Here is a 21,304-nt window from a genome sequence, read left to right as displayed (position 1 = left end):
CTCTGTGATCTTGAAAATGCTCTTATCGACATTCTACCTTCCTATGAACACGTCATTCTTATGGGTGACCTCAACACTGACCTCATTATTAACTCTACCTCTGCCACACAGCATAAAAATATGTTCCATTCTTGTAATATGCCTGTTCTCCCCCTCCAACCTATACACCATACCAGCACATCAGATACTCTTCTAGACTTAATTGTAACATCGCAGCCACAGAGAATACTGAAACATGGACAGTTACCTGTTCCTGGTTTATCTGCACATGATTTAATCTTTGCTGAATATTCATTGCAGTGCCCGAAAAAAACCTCTAAAATTTTAACGTATAGAGCCCTAAAAAATATAGATGTCACAAAGCTCACAGCCGACGCCATTCAGCTTCCCTGGAGTTCTATCTGGAACTTACGCACTGTAGATGAAAAAATCGACACTTTTAATTCTTTAGTATTGCAGTTGTATGATAAACACGCACCTACAAAAACAAAGCATCTGAAGTGCTGTCATGCACCATGGCTTACAGAATCAATTCGTTATCACATGAGTAGAAGAGATGAATCCTTTCGTAAATTTAAACGCAATAAAACTGTAAAAACTGGCAAATATACAAGCAATTTAGAAATCAAACCACACAAATGATACATAACTCCAAACTCTGACACACCCATAGCCTAATCGAACCGTCCACAAATGCACGTGAACTATGGAACAACTTACGACAAATGGGAATAGGACAGAATAAGACGCCAACAGATCCCATCAACATTCCCCTAGATGTACTTAATGACCATTTTACATCCGCTTCCACTTCACATCCCAATATTGACCTGAAACAACAAGTCATCGATGAACTTTCAACCTCTCCTATCCCAGACCGCGACAAATTTTATTTCACTAATGTCACTAATCTAGACGTAAAAATAGCACTACAAAGGATTAAACTAAAGCTCAAGGCATAGATCGCATTAATATTTCGATGTTAAATTTGATTTTAGATATAATTCTCCCTACCTTGTTTCACATTTTCAACGCTTCCCTCATCACCTCTACCTACCCATAACAATGGAAATACGCCCTCGTTCATCCACTTCCTAAAACCGCCAAACCAATGATTGCAAATGACTATAGACCAATCAGCATTCTTCCCACACTGTCGAAAGCCCTAGAACGCATTGTTTACAAACAGCTGACTGCTTACCTTGGTACACACAATCTATTGGACACCTGTCAATCAGGTTTTAGAAATCACCATAGTACGACTACTGCTCTACTCAAGATCTCTGAAGATATTCGTGAAGCTATAGACAGACGTGAAATTACTGTATTGACACTAATTGACTTCAGCCGAGCTTTTGACACTGTCGACATTGACATATTGATTTCAAAGCTAAGACAGATGCATCTTTCTGAGAGTGCATCACATGGATGGACTCCTATCTTCGCGACCACCAGCAATATGTATATCATGATAATCGTTCTTCTTCTTGGCAGCACGTGAGAGCAGGTGTCCCTCAGGGGTCTGTACTAGGTCCTCTGCTTTTCACTCTATATATTAATGACATTTCTTCAGTTCTGGAGCACTGCCAATATCATTTGTATGCGGACGACCTTCAAGTATATATACACTCTCGGTCTGATACTGTTATTAACGTTTGTCGAGCCTCAATGACGATCTTTTGTCAATTAATAATTGGGCAAGGAAATTTGGGCTAAATATCAATCCAGATAAAACCCAAGCCATTCTCTTGGGGCAGCAAAGGCTTTTATCCTCCATTAATATGAACACCCTTCAGCCTGTCTCTCTCAACAACAAACTAATTCCTTTCAGTGCAACTGTAAAAAACCTCAGCATCTATTTCGACTCTAATATGAACTGGAATACGCAAATCAGATATATCTGTAGAAAAGTTTTCTCTATCATGCATTCTTTGAACCGCCTGAAAAATTTCCTTCCTACTAAACTCAAACAAATTCTAGTACAGACTCTTGTAATGCCTCACTTTGACTATTGTGATGTTTTATATAGCGACCTAAGTGCTGAACTTTCTCAAAAACTTCAACGTGTACATAATGTCTGCATCCAATTTATTTTCAATATCCGCCGATATGATCATATATCGGAATATTTTCCACAACTCTCCTGGCTCCACTTGCAAGATAGACGTTTAGTACATTCTCTTTGCCTACTATATCGAATTATATATGATTCCACACCCAACTACCTTGCCTCTCGGTTTACTCTCCTAGCTTCACATCATAATCGAAATACATGTTCACAGCACAATCTGTTGCTATCAATACCACGTCATCAGACATCTCTGTACTCAAGTTCTTTCTCAATAGCCATGGCCCGCTCATGGAATTCGCTGCCGCTTGAAATCAGGGGTAGTCTTAGTTCTCAGTTGTTTAAAATTAGGTTGTTTAGATATATTTTAAATGCAAAGAATTAGTTTTTTAGTATTATTTTTATTATTATTATTATCATTATTATTATTATTATTATTATTATTATTATTTTACACAGTCATTACTTTATTTTTCCATTAACACTTATATCTAGGTAATTGTCACTGTCTCAATGTAACAAGTGCTGTGCTGATCATACTAATTCTACTATTCCTTTAGTTGTGAGATTATATTCATATGTATTCATTCTTTTTTTTTAAGTTAATACTTTATACTAGATGTATTTTCCTGTTTGTGATTATGTATTCAGTCTCTTTTTTTTTTAATCATATATATATATTTTTTTTTTATTATTGTTATTTTAAAGTTAATACTGATTGTGTATATGTATTCAATCTCTCTTTTTTACTTAATTATGTTTATTATTATTTTTAAGTTAATATTTGTATACCGATATGTATTTTTTTGTATGTGATTTGATCCTGGTTGAGTGGAAGAGAAGGCCTGATGGCCTTAACTCTGCCAGAGAAAATAAAACTATTATTATTATTATTATTATTATTATTATTATTATTATTATTATTATTATTGTTGTTGAATCCACATGAAACAAAGTTTCTTCATCAGACTCTACAGAACTAATAAAATTACTCTTAACATTTTTAGTCACATTTTCCACTAAACACTTTTGTTCTTTTTTGCATACTTTTTTTAAATGACCAACCAGTCCACACTTGTCACATTTTAGATTTCTGAAGCAGCAAAATGCAGCACTATGTCCATATATTCCACAGATGAGACATGTTCTTAAGTTTCTCTTCTTTTCCTTTTCTTCATACTTCTGTACATAACCAATATGTTCCTCTTTCACTTGTATTAATGTCTTTGATGTTGATAAGTCATACTGGAAAGCTGCAGACTCTTTAGCAGAGGCGATAGATATAGCCTTCTCTAAAGAAAGTTGAAGGCAGTCCTCCTCAAACAGTCTGTCCTTAACTGGTCCTTTATTTAAACCAATGATGAACTGATCTAAAATTCTATCTTCCAAATCATATTATACTTGCAAGGTGAGACTAGAGAACACAAGCAAGCCAGCCAGTCTGATAAGGATTCCCCCTCTTCCCAACCAGCAAAATGAAATTTAAGTCGAAAAGACATTATAGATAGTTTTGGCAAGAAATGTCTATCAAGATGTATTAACAATGTACTAAAAGATACATTCTCTGGCTCCTCTGGTACGCATAAATTACTAATAAGTTTGTAGCCATGTTCGTCCAAACTATTTAAAAACAATGTTTTTTTTTTTTCTTCCTCTATTTTGTCAGCAGGAAAGAAATTTGTAATTCTTCCTTTATGAACTAACCAATCATTCTTCCCAGGGTTGAATTCATGCATTTTTCCAACATACCTTCCTTCTGCCATGTTGTTTGTTTTCCACGTATATCCGAATCTTCTAGTAATTAAGTATATTGTATATATTATATATTTACCAGAAGCAGTGAGGGCTACCCGGCAGACAGGCATCAATCATCCATACACTCAAAGCTACCAAAACTCAGTTACTGACTACACATTATACACGACAGGAACAGAAGTTTACAAGACACACGCAGCGATGGCAGGGAAGAAACCTACAAGTAGCAAAAATGCCAAAGGGAATGAACATAATAGTTGCAGTAGAAAAAGTGGAGATGAGGACCAAGACAGGGGCTCAGAAGTTAAAGATATGTTTTCCATCATACTGAACGAAATAAAAGAAATCAGAAAACAAAACGAAAACCTAAGAGAAGAAACAAGACGTGACATCAAGGAACTGAAAGATGAAATTAAGGGATTCAACAAGAAACTAGAAGAAAAATGCCGCACACTGGAAGACAAAATAGCTAATGGGGAAAATATGACGACCGAGACAGTCAGGTGCATAGAAGATAGAGTCAAATCACTGGAAGAAGCAGAAGAGTGTAGACAACACAAAGACAAGACAAACAATGTAGTCATAAAAGCAAGGATTTTGACGAAGAAACAAGCAAGTCACCAGATGACAAAGTCAAGAACATCCTCAGACGGATAGAGTACAAAGAAACATACAATAAGGCATTATACATAGGTAAAGACAAATCTGACAGAGGCCTCGTAAGGGTAGAATTCAAGACACTGGACGACAAAATTGCAGTCATGAGGAATAAAAACAAACTCAAGGGAGAAGACTGCTACATTGACGCCGATTTCACAAGACAGGAAAGGGAGATACAGCAAGCACTAAGAACTAGAGCGAGAGAAGAAATAGAGGAAGGTAACATCGTGAAAGTCAGCTACCAAAAGCTCCTAATAAATGATCAGTGGGTAAACTGGCAGACCCTGCTTCAACCACAAGCAACGTAAATCATCCCAAAACACCGACCAGGAAACACAAAAGAAACTCAGAACCAGAAATAATAATAGCGACTCTAAATGCACAAACCCTCAGAACTTGCAACAGAGAGGAACAACTGGACAATGCCTTAAAAAAAATAAAGTTCGATGTACTAGGCCTAAGCAAAGTTAGAAGAATGGGAGAATCAATAATAGGAAAAGAAAATGGTGATCTACTGTTTCACATAGGCACAAACCCAGGCCAGAAAGGGGTGAGGTTCATTATCAAAAGAGACCTAAAACACATGGTGATGGAACTAACGGGTATATCGGAAAGAATAGCAGTCCTAAAATTAGCAACGAGAAATTCTCCAATGACAATTATACAAGTATACGCCCCTACAGAAGCGAGTAGCGAAGACAAATTAGAAAACTTCTACAAGAGTCTAGATAACACACTAGAAAAGTTAAAGTCACCAACGAACCTAATCATACGCGACTTCAATGGCAAAGTGGGGCCACGCAGCCACAAAGATGAAGAACCAGTCGGACCACATGGATTTGGGAGAAGAAATGACAGAGGGGACAGATTGGTCCAGTTTGCACAAGAGCACAGATTGAAAATAGCCAACACCTTTTTCAGGAAAAAGCCCCAAAACAGATGGACGTGGAGATCACCCAACGGCAGCACGAAAAACGAAAATGACTACATCCTGAGCAACAGACAAAACTCCATAAGTGACATTCAAGTCATAACAAACCTAAAATTCAGCACTGATCATAGAATGGTAAAAGCAACATTGAAACTATAAAAAAAGACGACGATGGAAGAAACATTCAAAACCAAGCATAGAAATGCTAGATAATGAACAATATAAGAGGCAAATGCAGAATCGGAAGCACAGACGGACTTCAGCACAGAAAAAAGACAAGAACTATATGACTCATTAGAGCACTGCATACTCCAATCATACGAAGACACTCAAAAGGCAGACAAGGCAAACAAGCACAAGGGAAAGCTAAGCCAGGAAACCATAACACTAATTAAACATAGATCGGAGCTGTACCTCATGAGAGATGACTCGGAAAGAAACAAAGAAGAATACGCCAGGATAGATAAGTTAACAAAGAGAGAAATACAAAGACATCCGAAACCACCGAGCATCTTCTATGCGACAGATATTTGAATCCTACAAATCAATCAGAAAGGCAAAAAGAGAGCTATATGGAGGCAAACAATGGATATTAGGAACCAAAGACCCGTCAGGGAACCGCATCACCTCAAGGAATAATATCATCGAAGCAGCCACAAAATACTATGAATCCCTATACACAAGTTCACTCCAGAATCCTGCAACGAACCATATACCCAATACCAACCCCTCCCAGGTCACTCCTCCTATATTAGCCAGCAAAGTCAGGACGGCAATAGAAGAAATGAAGAATGGAAAAACTCCCGGTGAAGACGGTATACACAATGAATTCTTGAAGCAAGCTGCAGATCATCTGATACCGGCGATCACACTATCTACAACAAAATTCTGGACACAGAGGAAATACCAGACCAGTGGAAATGAAGCACGATAATCCTTCTCCACAAGAAAGGCACAAAAGATGATCTAAATAACTATAGGCCAATAAGTCTGATGTCTAACTTATACAAGCTGTTTTCGAAAATAATTACTAGAAGGTTAACGAAAACCCTGGATGAAAATCAACCTATCGAACAAGCAGGGTTCCGCTCAGGGTACAGCACGGCAGACCGTCTTCAAACCGTAAGCCAGATCATGGAAAAGGCTGAAGAATTTCATTTAACAGTATACCTGGCCTTTGTAGACTATAGCAAAGCTTTTGACTCGGTTGAACATTCGAGTGTAATGCAAGCACTACATACGTAGGGAGTCGGCAACAAATACATCACGATACTAAATAAACTGTATAATCAAAGCTGTGCCAAAATGAAAACTGAGATCGAAGGACGACCATTCAGGCTCAAAAGAGGAGTGCGACAATGAGACCCAATTTCCCCAAAATTATTCACAAGTGTATTGGAAAACATCTTTCGCAAACTGAACTGGAACAGAAATTAAATGGAATAAACATCAACGGCAGCAAACTAAATAATCTAAGGTTTGCTGATGACGTCGTATTGTTCGCCAAATCACCCAGAGAACTGCAGTCAATGCTCCAAGATTTATGCGACGCCAGCAGATCAGCAGGTCTCCTGATGAATATGACCAAGACACAAGTAATGTCACATGGGCCGGAGTCACCCATAATAATTGATGGTGCAGAACTACAATATGTGTCTGAATACGTATACCTAGGACAGCTAGTCTCCTTCCACCAGAAGACAGAGAAGGAAATAAAACGAAGGATTTCTCTCGCGTGAAAGGCATTCTAGACTCTCAAGTTCATCGTACTAGAGAGAACACTCAGCAAGAAACTCAGAATAGAAATATTGGAGACCTGCGTAACTCCTGTACTGTTATATGGGTGTCAGACATGGTCTCTCACTATCAAACTTCGTAACAGTCTCCAAATATGCTAAAGAAAGATGCTGAGAAGGATACTAGGCTCATCACTGAGGGACAGAGTTCCAAACAAAGTGCTACAAAAGATGTCAGCAATTAAAGATCCAGCACTGCAAGCCACCAACACCAAATGGTAGTGGGGAGATCCAGACAGTCACACTATGGGATCCCCGCATTGGCAAGAGATCACGCGGAAGACCAAGAAGAAGATGGGCCGACCTCTTCAGTGAACGTGTAGGAAGCCATTGGTCAAGCAGAGCAAGACATAGGGAAGACTGGAAAAACCTAAGAAGACAAGTGAACAGCGACTAAAACCAGTGCGACAGAAACAAGCGAACAATACCCAACAGTGCAGAATGTGAACCAAGTGAACAATTCCAAGGTTGTAAACACCTCTTACGCGGAGTAGCTCACTGCGTGAGACAAATAGAGCTCTCCCTCTATAGGAGGAGGCCTTTGCCCTTAACGGGACACTTTTAGGCTAATCATTTCATTTCAATATATATACACCTTCTAATATGTAGTTTTCCTCGTTGCCAATGTAATATTCTTCATTACAAGAAAAAGATGTTCAGTATTCAACCTTTCTTTATTCATGATCATTCTACAAACAAAAGCTAACAATGTCAACAATTAACAAAAGAATGTTCATATCGAGAAAGGAAACATCCTTACATAACAACGAGAAAAACATATTATTTCATTTTACAGAATCCAAAAGTTCACCAGTTACTGATATGAATCATGGCTCAAAACTATGCAACAAATTAATTTCTCAGTACCCTGTTTTAGCTAACATTGGTATGATTAAATTTAAACTGAAAATTAAAGAGGAAGTTAACATAGTGTTAGATAATTAATTGCTAAATATTAGTCTTATATATTGTGGATATTGGTTATAAACGTTTTCAATTGTGATTGTTCTTTTTCATATAGACTCTTGTTTTTGTAATCTGTGCTATTTTATTGCTTGTATTAATTGTTTATTTTGTCTTATTCTTCTTTCTGCTTTTATACAGTGAGATTTTGAACTTCCGACCATAAGCATTTGCTCATATGGAGGTAAATTCTTTAATTTATATTTCTGTTTTATTTAAATAGGCCTATTTGACATATTCATTCTTGTTTCATGCATATAACAGTTTTTAATGTATCTTTGTTTCCAATAGATTTAATATATATTTTTGTGGTTTTCTGAATGTAATAATTGTAATTAATAAATGCAAAGGTGCAGCCAGGAATTTCTCTTGGGGGTAGTCCAATAAAAGGATGTTACATCGCGCACACTCGCACACGCACGCACACACACACACACACTCTCTCTCTCTTTCTTATATATATATATATATATTTTTTACAAAACAAAGTGCAGTTTTCTTAGCTTTTTCTTTAGTTTATCAACAACATCTTGTGAAGAAACTTGATATCATGATGGATGTCAAATCAAAAGTATTATGTAAATGTACGTGAATCATTTCGGTGAAATTACAGATAAAGGAATTATATGCTATCAATGCTTAAAAATTGAGTAAAAATGTAACAACTTGTCATTTTGAGGAGGGGAGGTTCGGACCCGATGGACCCTCCCTTGTCGGTGCGCCCTTGTATATTATTTTTTAAATATGAAATACTGAATTTGAGAAATTTGAATACTTAAGCCTTTAATAATTCTGAAATTGGTTGATAATACCGTATTTGCGACTTTATATGTTCAGCAAATTCAACAAAATAAGTATTAAACTGGTCGGAAGTATTCTGATATCCATTTCATCAGCATTACTAGATAAAGTTCTTGATTTGATTAAATTTAATGCAGCTTTACATGAATTCTTAGAAGTCGAGATATGTGCTGCATTAGCTTCCAATTTAGATATCCTAATTGCAGTTTTATAAATATTATTCTTTCTATCATAGGCTAATTTAGCTGACTTACTTCTATTAGATTTAAAAATAGTGCACAATAACATAACTTTGTTCTTTATATATAGAGTCCGTCAAAAAAATGTATACACACTTTAAGGAACAAAAACTATTATGTGTCTGTTTTACATTTAAATACTGATCACACATCTAGTACTGTCTTCAGTTAAGCACATGGTTACTTTATATGTTCAAGATGTTCGCCGTTGGCGGCCAGACACATAACGCAATGACGAGCAGTCACCGCAGCTACGTCAGTCAATGTTTCAATGGAGATCACCACACATGCTGCTGTAATCTCCTGGCGAAGGTCCTCCAGCGTGCGCGGCTTACGTCGATAGACTTTATTTTTCACAGTTCCCCACAAGTAAATATCCATAGGGGTTAGATCTGGCGACCATGGGGGGAACTCAATGGGCCCTCTTCGTCCAATCTAATGTCCCTGCAGATTGTCAACCAGGAAAACTCGTACAGCTAGATGGTAGTGTGGTGGCGCCCCGTCCTGTTGGTAGAAGACCTCATCCTCAGCTCCATAAAGTGCACGTACACCTGGTAAAATTGATGTGCGTAACATTTTGAGGTACACTTCTCCAGTGACAATACCATCAAAGAAAAACGGTCCTACTAAGCCCCTAGATGATAGTCCACACCACACATGAACCCCTGGTAGATCGATCACCTTATCCACATGAACATGCGGATATTCCAGTGCCCAGTAGATGCAGTTATGCTGATTCACTGTTCCATAAAGTTTAAACTAAGCCTCATCAGACTACACTACCTTCGTCACAAATTGCTCGTTTTCAGTTACTATTCACTGATATCATTCGCAAAATTGCATTAGACGATCAGGTTCGTCATCATTAATTGTGTAGGCCTATAGTAATCGTGGAATGTAAACTTTTCACTTAGCAGCTTTCAGAATTCGTCATACACTTGTACTTCTAATCCCACTTGACATGCACATTGCGTAGCAGACTTCTGTGAAGAAATAACAAACCTTTCCAACATGAGAGCCGATGAAGCAGGACTTGTAGCTGTATACAGTCTTCCCGATCTTCCTTTGTGAATATCACAAATCATTCCATGCACCTCAAACTTGTCAATAACGCATTTAATTTTTAGGCGGGTTTGGGCTTCTGTTTCGTACTCCCTCCTCCACTGATGCTGCACTTCAACAGCATTATGAAACCTCATAAACCACTTCAGAATGCATTTTTGCTGCTCGAACGTCAAGTGTGCTCCAGCCAATTTGTTTTCTCACTATCGTGATGAAAGTACCAACATGTGTTGACCATACTACAACATACTCGTAATTCAAATCAATTGACAATATCAATATCCTGACACAGTCTGACAAAGAGTGTAGCCTACACATTTGAAGCACATACATTTATATTATTACAAGCCTTATGTCTTACAATAGGGAAATAATGATTAAAATGATCTAAAAACGCACTAAAAATACTTAAAACATTTCAAAATGAAGATTATAAGCTTCATTTAAAATGTTTTCCCAATTCATACATGTCAATTCAAAATTTAATATATTACTTACTTGAGGCTTTTAAGGAACCTGGAGGTTCATTGCCGCCCTCACATAAGCCCGCCATTGGTCCCTATCCTGAGCAAGATTAATCCAGTCTCTATCATCATATCCCACCTCCCTCAAATCCATTTTAATATTATATTAAATATATTATCTTGAGAAAAATATATTTTATTAATATTCACGGAATCAATATGTTGGCATTTAACTTTACAATTAATGGGGAACTCTACAATTACACATTAATGGTCCGAAAAACAAGGATCAGATACATTAACCACAAAACTGTTGTTGTTGTTGTCTGAGTATTAAAAGTGGTAAAGATGTTATCTAGGCAAACTTTGTCCCTGGTCAGCTGAAAGACAGTACTGTAACATTCATGAGATCTAAACAAGTTAAACAAATCAAGTTTACAGAACCTATCTACTAACATATCAATGTTAAAATCATAGTACTAATTCAAATTTGAAACTTACTTACTTATGGCTTTTAAGGAACCCGGAGGTTCATTGCCACCTTCACATAAGTCCGCCATCGGTCCCTATCCTGAGCAAGATTAATCCAGTCGCTACCATCATATCCCACCTCCCTCAAATCCATTTTAATATTATCCTCTCATCTACGTTTCAGCCTTCCCAAAGGTCTTTTTCCTCCGGCTTCCCAAATATCACTCTATATGCATTTCTGAATTCACCCATACATGCTATATGCCCTGCCCATCTCAAACGTCTGGATTTAATGTTCCTAATTATGTCAGGTGAAGAATACAATGCGTGAAGTTCTGCGTTGTGTAACTTTCTCCATTCTCCTGTAACTTCATCCCTCTTAGCCCCAAATATTTTCCTAAGAACCTTATTCTCAAACACCCTTAATCTCTGTTCCTCTCTCAAAGTGAGAGTCCAAGTTTCACAACCATACAGAACAACCGGTAATATAACTGTTTTATAAATTCTAACTTTCAGATTTTTTGACAGCAAACTAGATGACAAAAGCTTCTAAACCGAATAATAACAGGCACTTCTCATATTTATTCTGCATTTAATTTCCTTCCGAGTGTCATTTATATTTGTTACTGTTGCTCCAAGATATTTGAAGTTTTTCACCTCTTCGAAAGATAAGTCTCCAATTTTTATAGTTTCATTTCGTGCAATATTCTGATCACGAGACATAATCATATACTTAGTCTTTTAAGGGTTTACTTTCAAACCTATCACTTTACTTGCTTCAAGTAGAATTTCTGTGTTTTCCATAATCGTTTGTGGATTTTCTCCTAACATATTTACGTCATCCGCATAGACAAGAAGCTGATGTAATCCGTTCAATTCCAAACCCAAAATTTGAAACTAGATAAATAATTTAAAATAATGTTTAATTCATTTAAAAATATGTTAAAATGCCCACTACGAGATGTATAAATATTTAAAATTATTAAATTGTACTTTTCAATACTACAGTAATTCCAGTAATATCTAATTCCATTTCAAAACAATTATCATTTAAATTAAGTTGAACAAAATATAACTGCTTATTTACAATATACATGTGTTGTAAATAAAGTGGTGGAAACATTGTTGGAAATGGGTCATGAGCATTAACATGCGATACGAGACAAATGGTGATCGTAGTTGGAGATATTGTCGATGTATTGAATGATAAAAACAATTGTTATGACAACAGATGTTATTGTGTGTGGTTAAATGCAGACCACTATTTTTAACTCCTCTACAGCAAGTTACTAAACTTGAGCAACGATCGTGGATAAAAATCAAGGTAGCCCATGGTAGAAATGCATGCTGATGTCACCAAGGGTTACTTGAACTTCTGGCAATGATGCAATATCATATCAGACGGTTGCAAGGTGGGTTTCTCCATTTTGCACAGGTCGGAATGAGACAACACATGTGGCTCACACAGGTCACCCATCCATTTGTGATGAACAAGTGGAATTTGTGTGAGGTCTCCTTGCTGTTGACCATTGCTGGACTGTACGAGAATTATTCGAGGTTGAACTCAGTCATCAAACTGTGTGGCACATCCTGAAGAAAAACCTCCACATGAGAAACACAGCAGCACGCTGGGTTCTTCATAACCTAACAGAAACACATAAGTGGCACCAATACGCAAACTCCACCTACAGAGATGGGATTGGGAAGTATTGGAATATCCTCCGTATTTCCCTGACATGAGTCTTTGTTTCCACGGTTGAAGAACCACTTAGAGGCAAGAGTGCATCAGTGCTTCATTCAGTAGGACAGTCCATCAGAGTGATCAACAGAAACAACCTCACTAACAGCATTCACCGGTTACCATGGATTTGGCAAAAGATACAGGAACATGCTAGTGATTATATGAAAGAATGTAAATGTATTTTCCATGTAAATTCAATAATATGTTCGTACTGTCTATGTTGCCACTACTTTATTTACAACCCTTGTATATTACCACACCTTGATTTTCATATTCATCACGAGCAAAATTTACCAAATTTGAAACCATCTAATTGGATAAATTATATTTCCAATTCTGTTAACTAGTGCTCACATTAAGAACACATAAACAAAAGATACTAACATTTAGTAAAACTATATAGGTATGCATTTAACAGATCAATTTCATTGTGCAGACATGAAATATTTATTTATTTATTTATCTAAATGATAACAGCTCCCTGTATTAATAGGCTGCCACAAAGACAGAGCATATTGTACAATAGGCAGTTGAAAGTATAAATAACATACATATGTTTAAGTTTAATGGAGTCACACAACAATGACAAGAAATGATCGAATAAATAATTAGGTACTAATTAATTTGAAGATCACTGTTAACCGTAGAGATAGTTTCGGAGTAGAAATATTGATCCTCTCAGAGCTACAAGAACGATGTCATCAATTGCCTTCCTCTCTAGGCCGAAACGTTGTCAAGTCTGGAAGAAGAAACCGGGAATAGTTCCGTGCGCTCCAACCATAAGGCCTATTACTTCAATTTGTTGTAGGCCGTATTTGTCCATAAAATATGGAACGGTACATACATAGATGTCGTTTTTTTCCCCTATTTACATCTTCACATTGGCTCTTTTGTTTTTCAAATCTAATGGTGGGATCAATGATGTAGCCATTGTTGTTATTTGCTGGGATGGCAATCATATCTATTCTTCTTGTACTATCATTGTCCGCCAGTCCGTGTACTTCTTCAAACACTTGAAAATTTATTGATCTAAACTGTTCGGCGATCATCAAACGAATTCTATTCTTAATTCTTAAAAACCATCTTGAAATTAAATACATTATTATTATTATTAATTATGTCATTAGATGACACACAACCCGATATTAATTCATTTTTGTTAGTATTCTTGCATACGAAAATCAAGCTCAAGCGAAAGCTCACATGTGCCTTTGTTATAAATATTTTTGTCTTGAAAATTTTAATGCAAATGACTTACGCATGGTCCAAAACATCCATTGTCTTTTCGTATGTTTTTTCATTGAAAGAGTAGCAATTAATCAAAACTTTTCCTATGAAAATTGTTTGTTTTGAAGAGCTCTATCAAATGGTACCCTATTTGACCTGCGTCCCATTTGAAATTTGAAAGTGATATGCCATTGACCCTACTTGCTGTTAGGCTCATTGATGAAATCAAGCTCAAGTGAGTTCACATGTGCCTTAGTTATAAATATTTTTGTCTCGAAAATTTTAATGCACTAGTTTCCGAAATAAATGACACGTGTGGTCCGAATCACCCATTGCCTTTTCGTATGCTTTCTCATTGAAAGAGTAGGAATTAATAAAAAGTTGTTTGTTTTGAAGAGCTCTATCAAATGGTACCATATTTGACCCGACTCCCATTTGAAATTTTAAAGCGATACACCATTGACCCTACTTCCTGTTAGAACTGACTGATGAAATCAAGCTCAAGTGAAAGTTCACATGTGCCTTAGTTATAAATATTTTTGTCTCGAAAATTTTAATGCACTAGTTTCCGAAACAAATGACACGTGTGGTCCAAATCACCCATTGCCTTTTGTACGTTTTCTCATTGAAAGAGTAGGAATTAATAAAAACGTTTCCTATGAAAGTTGTTTGTTTTGAAGAGCTCTATCAAATGGTACCCTATTTGACCTCGACTTCCATTTGAAATTTTTAAGTGATACGCCACTGATCCTACTTTCTGTTAGGGCTGAGTGAGAATATTAAGCTCAAGTGAAAGTTCACATGTGGTTCAGTCATAAATATTTTTGTCTCGAAAATTTTAATCCACTAGTTTCTGAAATAAATGACTGTTACAGGTGGTCTGAATCACCCTGTATATATAGCCCCCCTCCTCACTCTCCCTTTCCCCTCCCTCTCCCCTTCTGCTCTCTCTCTCTCTCTCTCTCTCGTAGATATTTGCACCAATGTACAGTATAAAGATAGCTTCAAAATGAGTTGTTATTGAAGTTTGAGTGTTTCATAACCATATGTTGAAATATCTCAATTCATGCTTGAATCACTCAAAAACTATGTCACAACTGTTACTTTTGCTTAAATTGAGTGTCATTAAATTTGATGTATTTCATTCATGTAGTTGATTTAGAGCTTTAAGAGCAGAATTTTGAATTCTGTCTCTATGTCTGTAAGATCAGGAAGTCTACAAAACTATATCATCTGCAAATAGTGCTGTTTTCATGTTCGATTCTTCTAATAGGGAGGATAGGTCACTTATATAAATATTGAATAAAGTTGTGCTGAGGACATCGCTCTGAGGTAGACCTCGATATGTTTGTCTGCAACTAGAAAGTGAGTTATTGAATTTAGTGGCAATGAATCTTTGACCAAGGAATTCTGATATCCATCTGAACATATTGCTGGAGATACCTAATTTCTGGAGTTTTAGTAATAATTTATTTCTCCAAACAGAGTCATATGCTAACTGAAAGTCAATAAATATTGTCAAGGTATCTTCATTCTTGTTAAAACTGTCTTTTATTTCTTGGCCGAGGCGTATGACTTGTTCATTAGTAGAGTGTAGTTGTCGAAAGCCGGCTTGTCTTGGTGATAAAAGATTTTGGGATTCTAAATACCAAGTTCGAGATCATTGACTCCATAGTTTTTGCTATCATGCTTAATAGTGCTATTGGTCGATAATAACTATTAACATCATGAGCAGGTTTCTCTTTTTTATGAATTGGTACAATGATTGCTGGATTTAAATTATAAACCAGGAATAAAAGAATACACAATCACACTCCCATGTAGAATAATATTAAAGGCATTGTTATTCTCGACTGCAAACTTGGCTATGATCTTGAAGACTTGTCTGCAGTGAATCTGAAACTTGCAGCATTGCCTACTCAGAGTTTCATGCGTTCTGCTATTAAGGCGAACAAGATTGTGGATACTGTAAGTATTGTTATCACCACAGTATCTAGAATACATTCTCATGGATTCTTTTTCATATCCTTCAGTATGTTGCTTATACTTACCTATCACATTTCAAAACAAGAGAGCTGCTGTTACAAACTGTGTCATCACTCCAACAAGTGATTATATGAAATAAAACACTTGATCATGCTTATTCACTGGTATTGGCTCTTCTTTGTATTGTATTACACCACAAAAATACTTCGCTTTTTGGTAACATTACGTGCTTTAAATCCAAGTGGCCTGTGATTCGATTTCTATTGTGGACAGTGGAAGAGTTTTTTTTCTGTCCACAGAACTGGGTGTCTGTTCTTTATCATGTGCTGTCCTGTGTTGTCTTAGTGGTGGTTCTGTGCTGTGTTGACCACGCGACCATAGAGATCTGCATTTTCAGTTTTTCTTCACTGTCATTAAAAAAATATACCCTCCCCTACATCACATTAAAAGAGAAGGTAAAATTGCCGAAGAAAGTTAATGTTTTCCAAAACAGATTAATTAAACATTATTATATTACGTAATTATATTTTACATTGTGCCTGAAAATTGTTGAACTACATTCAAGTATCAGCTTTTGATGTTATTTGCTTGCATAAGAAGGGTTTTAACATTTTTATGTACACAGTATTATTTTATTATAATTTTTGTGAAATTTTCCTTGTTGTGGTGGTTGTGGGACAGAAAATTCTGGGATATTGCCACTAATACCCAGAACTTGGGATAAAGTATTCCATTCTGGTACAATCCCTGTGAATGAGGGATGAGTGGCACTCCTGTACAATATCCCATATATTCAACTTGACTATGAACTGGAAGTCTTATGTCTCAGTACATTGTTAGAAATGTTCTAATGGAGAATGTGAAGGGCAACTTCTCTCTCATCTCACAGGAGATGATATAGTAAAGATTACATCACAATGCTCCCCTATTGATTCTCGCCATATAGGCGACAGGAGTTTTGTAATGGAGTCTAATGTCTCAGATAGGAGTTTTGTAGTGGAGTCTAATGTCTCGGATATGCATTGGAGAGCCAGATACATCATATTATTTACTTACTTACTTACTGGCTTTTAAGGAATCCGGAGGTTCATTGCCGCCCTCACATAAGCCCGCCATTGGTCCCTATCCTGAGCAAAATTAATCCATTCTCTATCATCATATCCCACCTCCCTCAAATCCATTTTAATATTATCTTCCCATCTACGTCTCGGCCTCCCTAAAGGTCTTTTTCCCCTCCGGCCTCCCAACTAACACTCTATATGCATTTCTGGATTCGCCCATACATGCTACATGCCCTGCCCATTTCAAACGTCTGGATTTAATGTTCCTAATTATGTCACGTAAAGAATACAATGCGTGCAGTTCTGTGTTGTGTCACTTTCTCCATTCTCCTGTAACTTCATCCCTCTTAGCCCCAAATATTTTCCTAAGAATCTTATTCTCAAACACCCTTAACCTATGTTCCTCTCTCAAAGTGAGAGTCCAAGTTTCACAACCATACAGAACAACCAGTAATATAACTGTTTTATAAATTCTAACTTTCAGATTTTTCGACAGCAGACTGGATGATAAAAGTTTGTCAACCGAATAATAACAGGCATTTCCAATATTTATTCTGTGTTTAATTTCCTCCCGAGTATCATTTATACTTGTTACTGTTGCTCCCAGATATTTGAACTTCTCCACCTCTTCAAAAGATAAATTTCCAATTTTTATATTTCCATTTCGCACAATATTCTGGTCACGAGACATAATCATATACTTTGTCTTTTCGGGATTTACTTCCAAACCTATCTCTTTACTTGTTTCCAGTAAAATTCCCGTGTTTTCCCTAATCGTTTGTGGATTTTCTCCTAACATATTCACGTCATCCGCATAGACAAGCAGCTGATGTAACCCGTTCAATTCCAAACCCTCTCTGTTATCCTGGAATTTCCTAATGGCATACTCTAGAGCAGCAGTTCCCAAAGTGTACTCCGCGGAGCCCCAAGGGCTCCGCAAGTGATTCTCAGGGGCTCCGTCCGTGGCAGTTATGAAGATGACAAACAAATTTCTAGCGAGAAAATGCAAACTACTTCCATGAAGCGAAAATACTTTCTCAGAAAATAGTTTGCGTTTTATTTCTAGATGGAAGCACTAATAATAGATCTACTCGTTACTGGAACTATCTCGATCTTTCTTTCTTGCCAAGTAGGCCTATTCAATGATTCTCGAAATTTATTTCATGTTTTATATACCAAGCAGGCAGCGTTTGTTAATTGTGATACGTGGAATCTACAATCTATTGACTGTTATGTAGCCTAAAAAATATATATATACACCTGCATGTTAATTTCATTGCTAAACTTTCGTTGAACTGGAACTGTGGCTTAAGACGGGCTCCGTAATACCCGAGAATCATCAGCTACCAACCAGTGCTCAGTCAAAGAGGGATAACAGCAGCTGTAACCTCACTTTAAAAGAAGATAATGCGAATTCCTTGAGATTGAGTTTGGAATATGCTGAAAATGATCCTACTTCAGAGTCTATGGTGCCTTGTGTAGAAGTACTGAAAGGAATTAAAAAACGAAAATACTGTGATTCATATTTGGACATGAGATTCACGGAGTTTGTTGATGGACGTCCACAGTGTGAGATATGTAACAAAGTTTTGCCCAGTAGTTCTAAGTTCCCTGCCAAGCTTAGAAACGGCATTTCAAAACTCATCCTGACTTCAAAAATAAAACTGCAGACTAGGTATTTTAAAAGAAAAACTGACGAACTCCATGCAGTTCAGACAATATTTTTATCTCATGTAAAAACAAATAACGAGAAAGCACTGGAAGCGTCGTACTTGATTAATCATGACTTGGCTCTTGCAGGTAAACCTCACTCTTGCTGGAACTCTTATGAAACCACTATCAGTGAAGGTAGTGAAGTGCATGTGGAAGAAAAACCTGCAAACTCGATCTCCAGTGTGCCTTTATCAAATAACACTGTGCGTAATCGAATACAGAATCTATCAAACGATGTTAAAATATCATAATTTCCCGTATCAGTCAAATTAAATTTTCGCTACAAGTTGACGAATCCACAGACGTTGCCGGATTAGCTGTGTTAATGACGTTTGTGCGGTACGAGTTTTCAGGTCCTTTCTTGAAGATAGTTTGCCATCCTCCACAAGCGGTACTGAAATTTCATTGAAAACCTTGGGACAATTGCATTGACGTGTGCACAGATAGCGCAAGGGCCATGGTAGTCCTGTTTCGGCGCTGTTATAAGGATCAAGGAAGTTAAAAAAAAAAAAAAAAACCTGCACAAGTAATCATTGTGTATTACACAACACGGTCTCACAACGAAAAAAATTCCAGCCTTATTAAAGCAAGTACTACGTACACAACGTCGTCAAAATTATCAGCTTTGTTAAAGCACGACCAACCTTTGCAGTGTAGGCTGCTCAGTATTCTGTGCGAAGATATGGGAAATATAGGCCTACACAAGTCTTTGTTATTACACATAGAAGTGCGTTGGTTGTCGCGTGATAAAGCATTGTCCCGTTTACTTGAACTTCGAACGGAAGTTTCTTCACTTTTGAATGACAAAACAGTTTGCTAGCAGATTATTTGATTGATCAGGAATGTTTGTGCAAATTATGTTACTTGACAGACATTTTTTCAAAAGTAACTAATTCAACACATCCATACAAGGTAAACGGAAAATTATATTCGATGTCAATGAAAAAAATTGCTGCGCTGAAGAAAAAGATAGCATTCTGCATAGAAAGCGTCGAAATAATGCATTTCAAACTTTATAGAAGAAAATAACACAACAATGACTCATTCAACATGACTCATGCGAAAATAAAAGAACACCTTGGCAATTAGCTTCAAAATTTGAATTCATACTTGCCAAGGGACACTCAGCAATCGATTCGAAAGAAGTATGAGTGGATTGTAAATCCATTTCCAGTGAAGTCAAAACCAGCAGCTCTCATTGCAGTAGAATATGAGGTCTTTATAAACATGGTTTAAGACAGCCACTGTCAGGCATCATTTAAAAGCAAACCACTTCCGGAATTTTGGGCTCAGTTAAGGGAGGATCTTTTGATAATATTAAGTTCAAAAGTTAATTTTATCTTACTGGCCTTTGATACTACGTATCTCTATGATTCGGTCTTTTCGAGGTACATGGCTACAAAAACAAAATATCGAGCTTGTTTGGACGCAGAAGACGATATACGTCTTCAAACTCACTTCTGTGACAACGGAAAGTGACAAACTCTGCTGCAAGAAATAGGCGCATTTTTCACATTAACTTCGAGTGTACATGTAACACTGTAACATTTTTTAAATATCTTAACTACTTGTTATATCATTTTGTAGATTTAAATAACATTATCTCCAGTACTTTTTTACTATTGTTTCCTTTATTAATATAATAGAGTAAACATTGGTAATTTCGTGGCAGTGGTTATTTCGTGATACTTTTTCTTTGCTCTTTCGTGAACTAACCAATGGTGTTACGAGATTCAAATTTCCACCAAGGGATTGCATATGTTGGCTGGTTTCCAGAAACATACAGCTATGCTTTGTGTGACTATTGTAGCTGCTTCAGTGAGCTTTTATGTTTGGAGAGAACAAGTTATCGTCGACTTCTCAGGCGTACAAATTTTGTGGATGTTTGTAATTACATTACAGGCTTATTACTAAAGGTAAGCATATGATATTTGGTACAATGATTTATTATATATTAATGAAATTTTAGGAAATGTTTTCGGAATTTTAGATATAGCTGTAGTCGACATATAGGCTTAGCTTTACTGATAGAAATCTTAGCTGTTTGAGGCGAAATTTTGTTGAGCATTAAGCGTTACATTTTATACTATTTTAAAAATTGTATTACAATACGAATTTTAGAAATCTGAAGATAAGATGTGATAACAAAAAAGGAAAGGGGGACGCAATGGGTTCAGTGTAACTTCTGTTTAATTTATCATGCTAAGTGCTAATGATAAGTGACTTACTTGCAAGAATTGTGACAGAAGATGAAACATGGCTCCACAATTTTGGACCGGAGACAGAGGCAGACAATGGAGTGGCATCATGCAAATTCACGAGAGAAATAGAAATTCCAAAGTGCACCTTCGGCAGGAGAAGTTATG

General features: G+C 36.7%; 1 protein-coding gene across 5 annotated transcripts in view; it reads right to left on the bottom strand.

Moving 5' to 3' along the window:
* Mtr4 (exosome RNA helicase Mtr4) overlaps positions 1–21,304 on the bottom strand; it is a 352,727-nt gene that overhangs the window by 14,460 nt on the left and 316,963 nt on the right. Inside the window, exon 16 of one of the 5 annotated variants that reach the window (XM_069828330.1) lies at positions 8,775–9,764. The exons of the other annotated variants lie outside the window; for them this stretch is intronic. Coding sequence (XP_069684431.1) covers positions 9,649–9,764 — 116 coding nt within the window. The 3' untranslated portion in view covers positions 8,775–9,648. Of the gene's footprint in view, positions 1–8,774; positions 9,765–21,304 lie in introns of those variants that run through there. 5 annotated transcript variants of the gene reach the window in all.

This window comes from Periplaneta americana, chromosome 6 (assembly GCF_040183065.1).
Source record: "Periplaneta americana isolate PAMFEO1 chromosome 6, P.americana_PAMFEO1_priV1, whole genome shotgun sequence".
NCBI classification, from domain to species: Eukaryota; Metazoa; Arthropoda; class Insecta; order Blattodea; family Blattidae; genus Periplaneta; species Periplaneta americana.
This window is presented reverse-complemented; position numbering and strand designations above follow the sequence as displayed.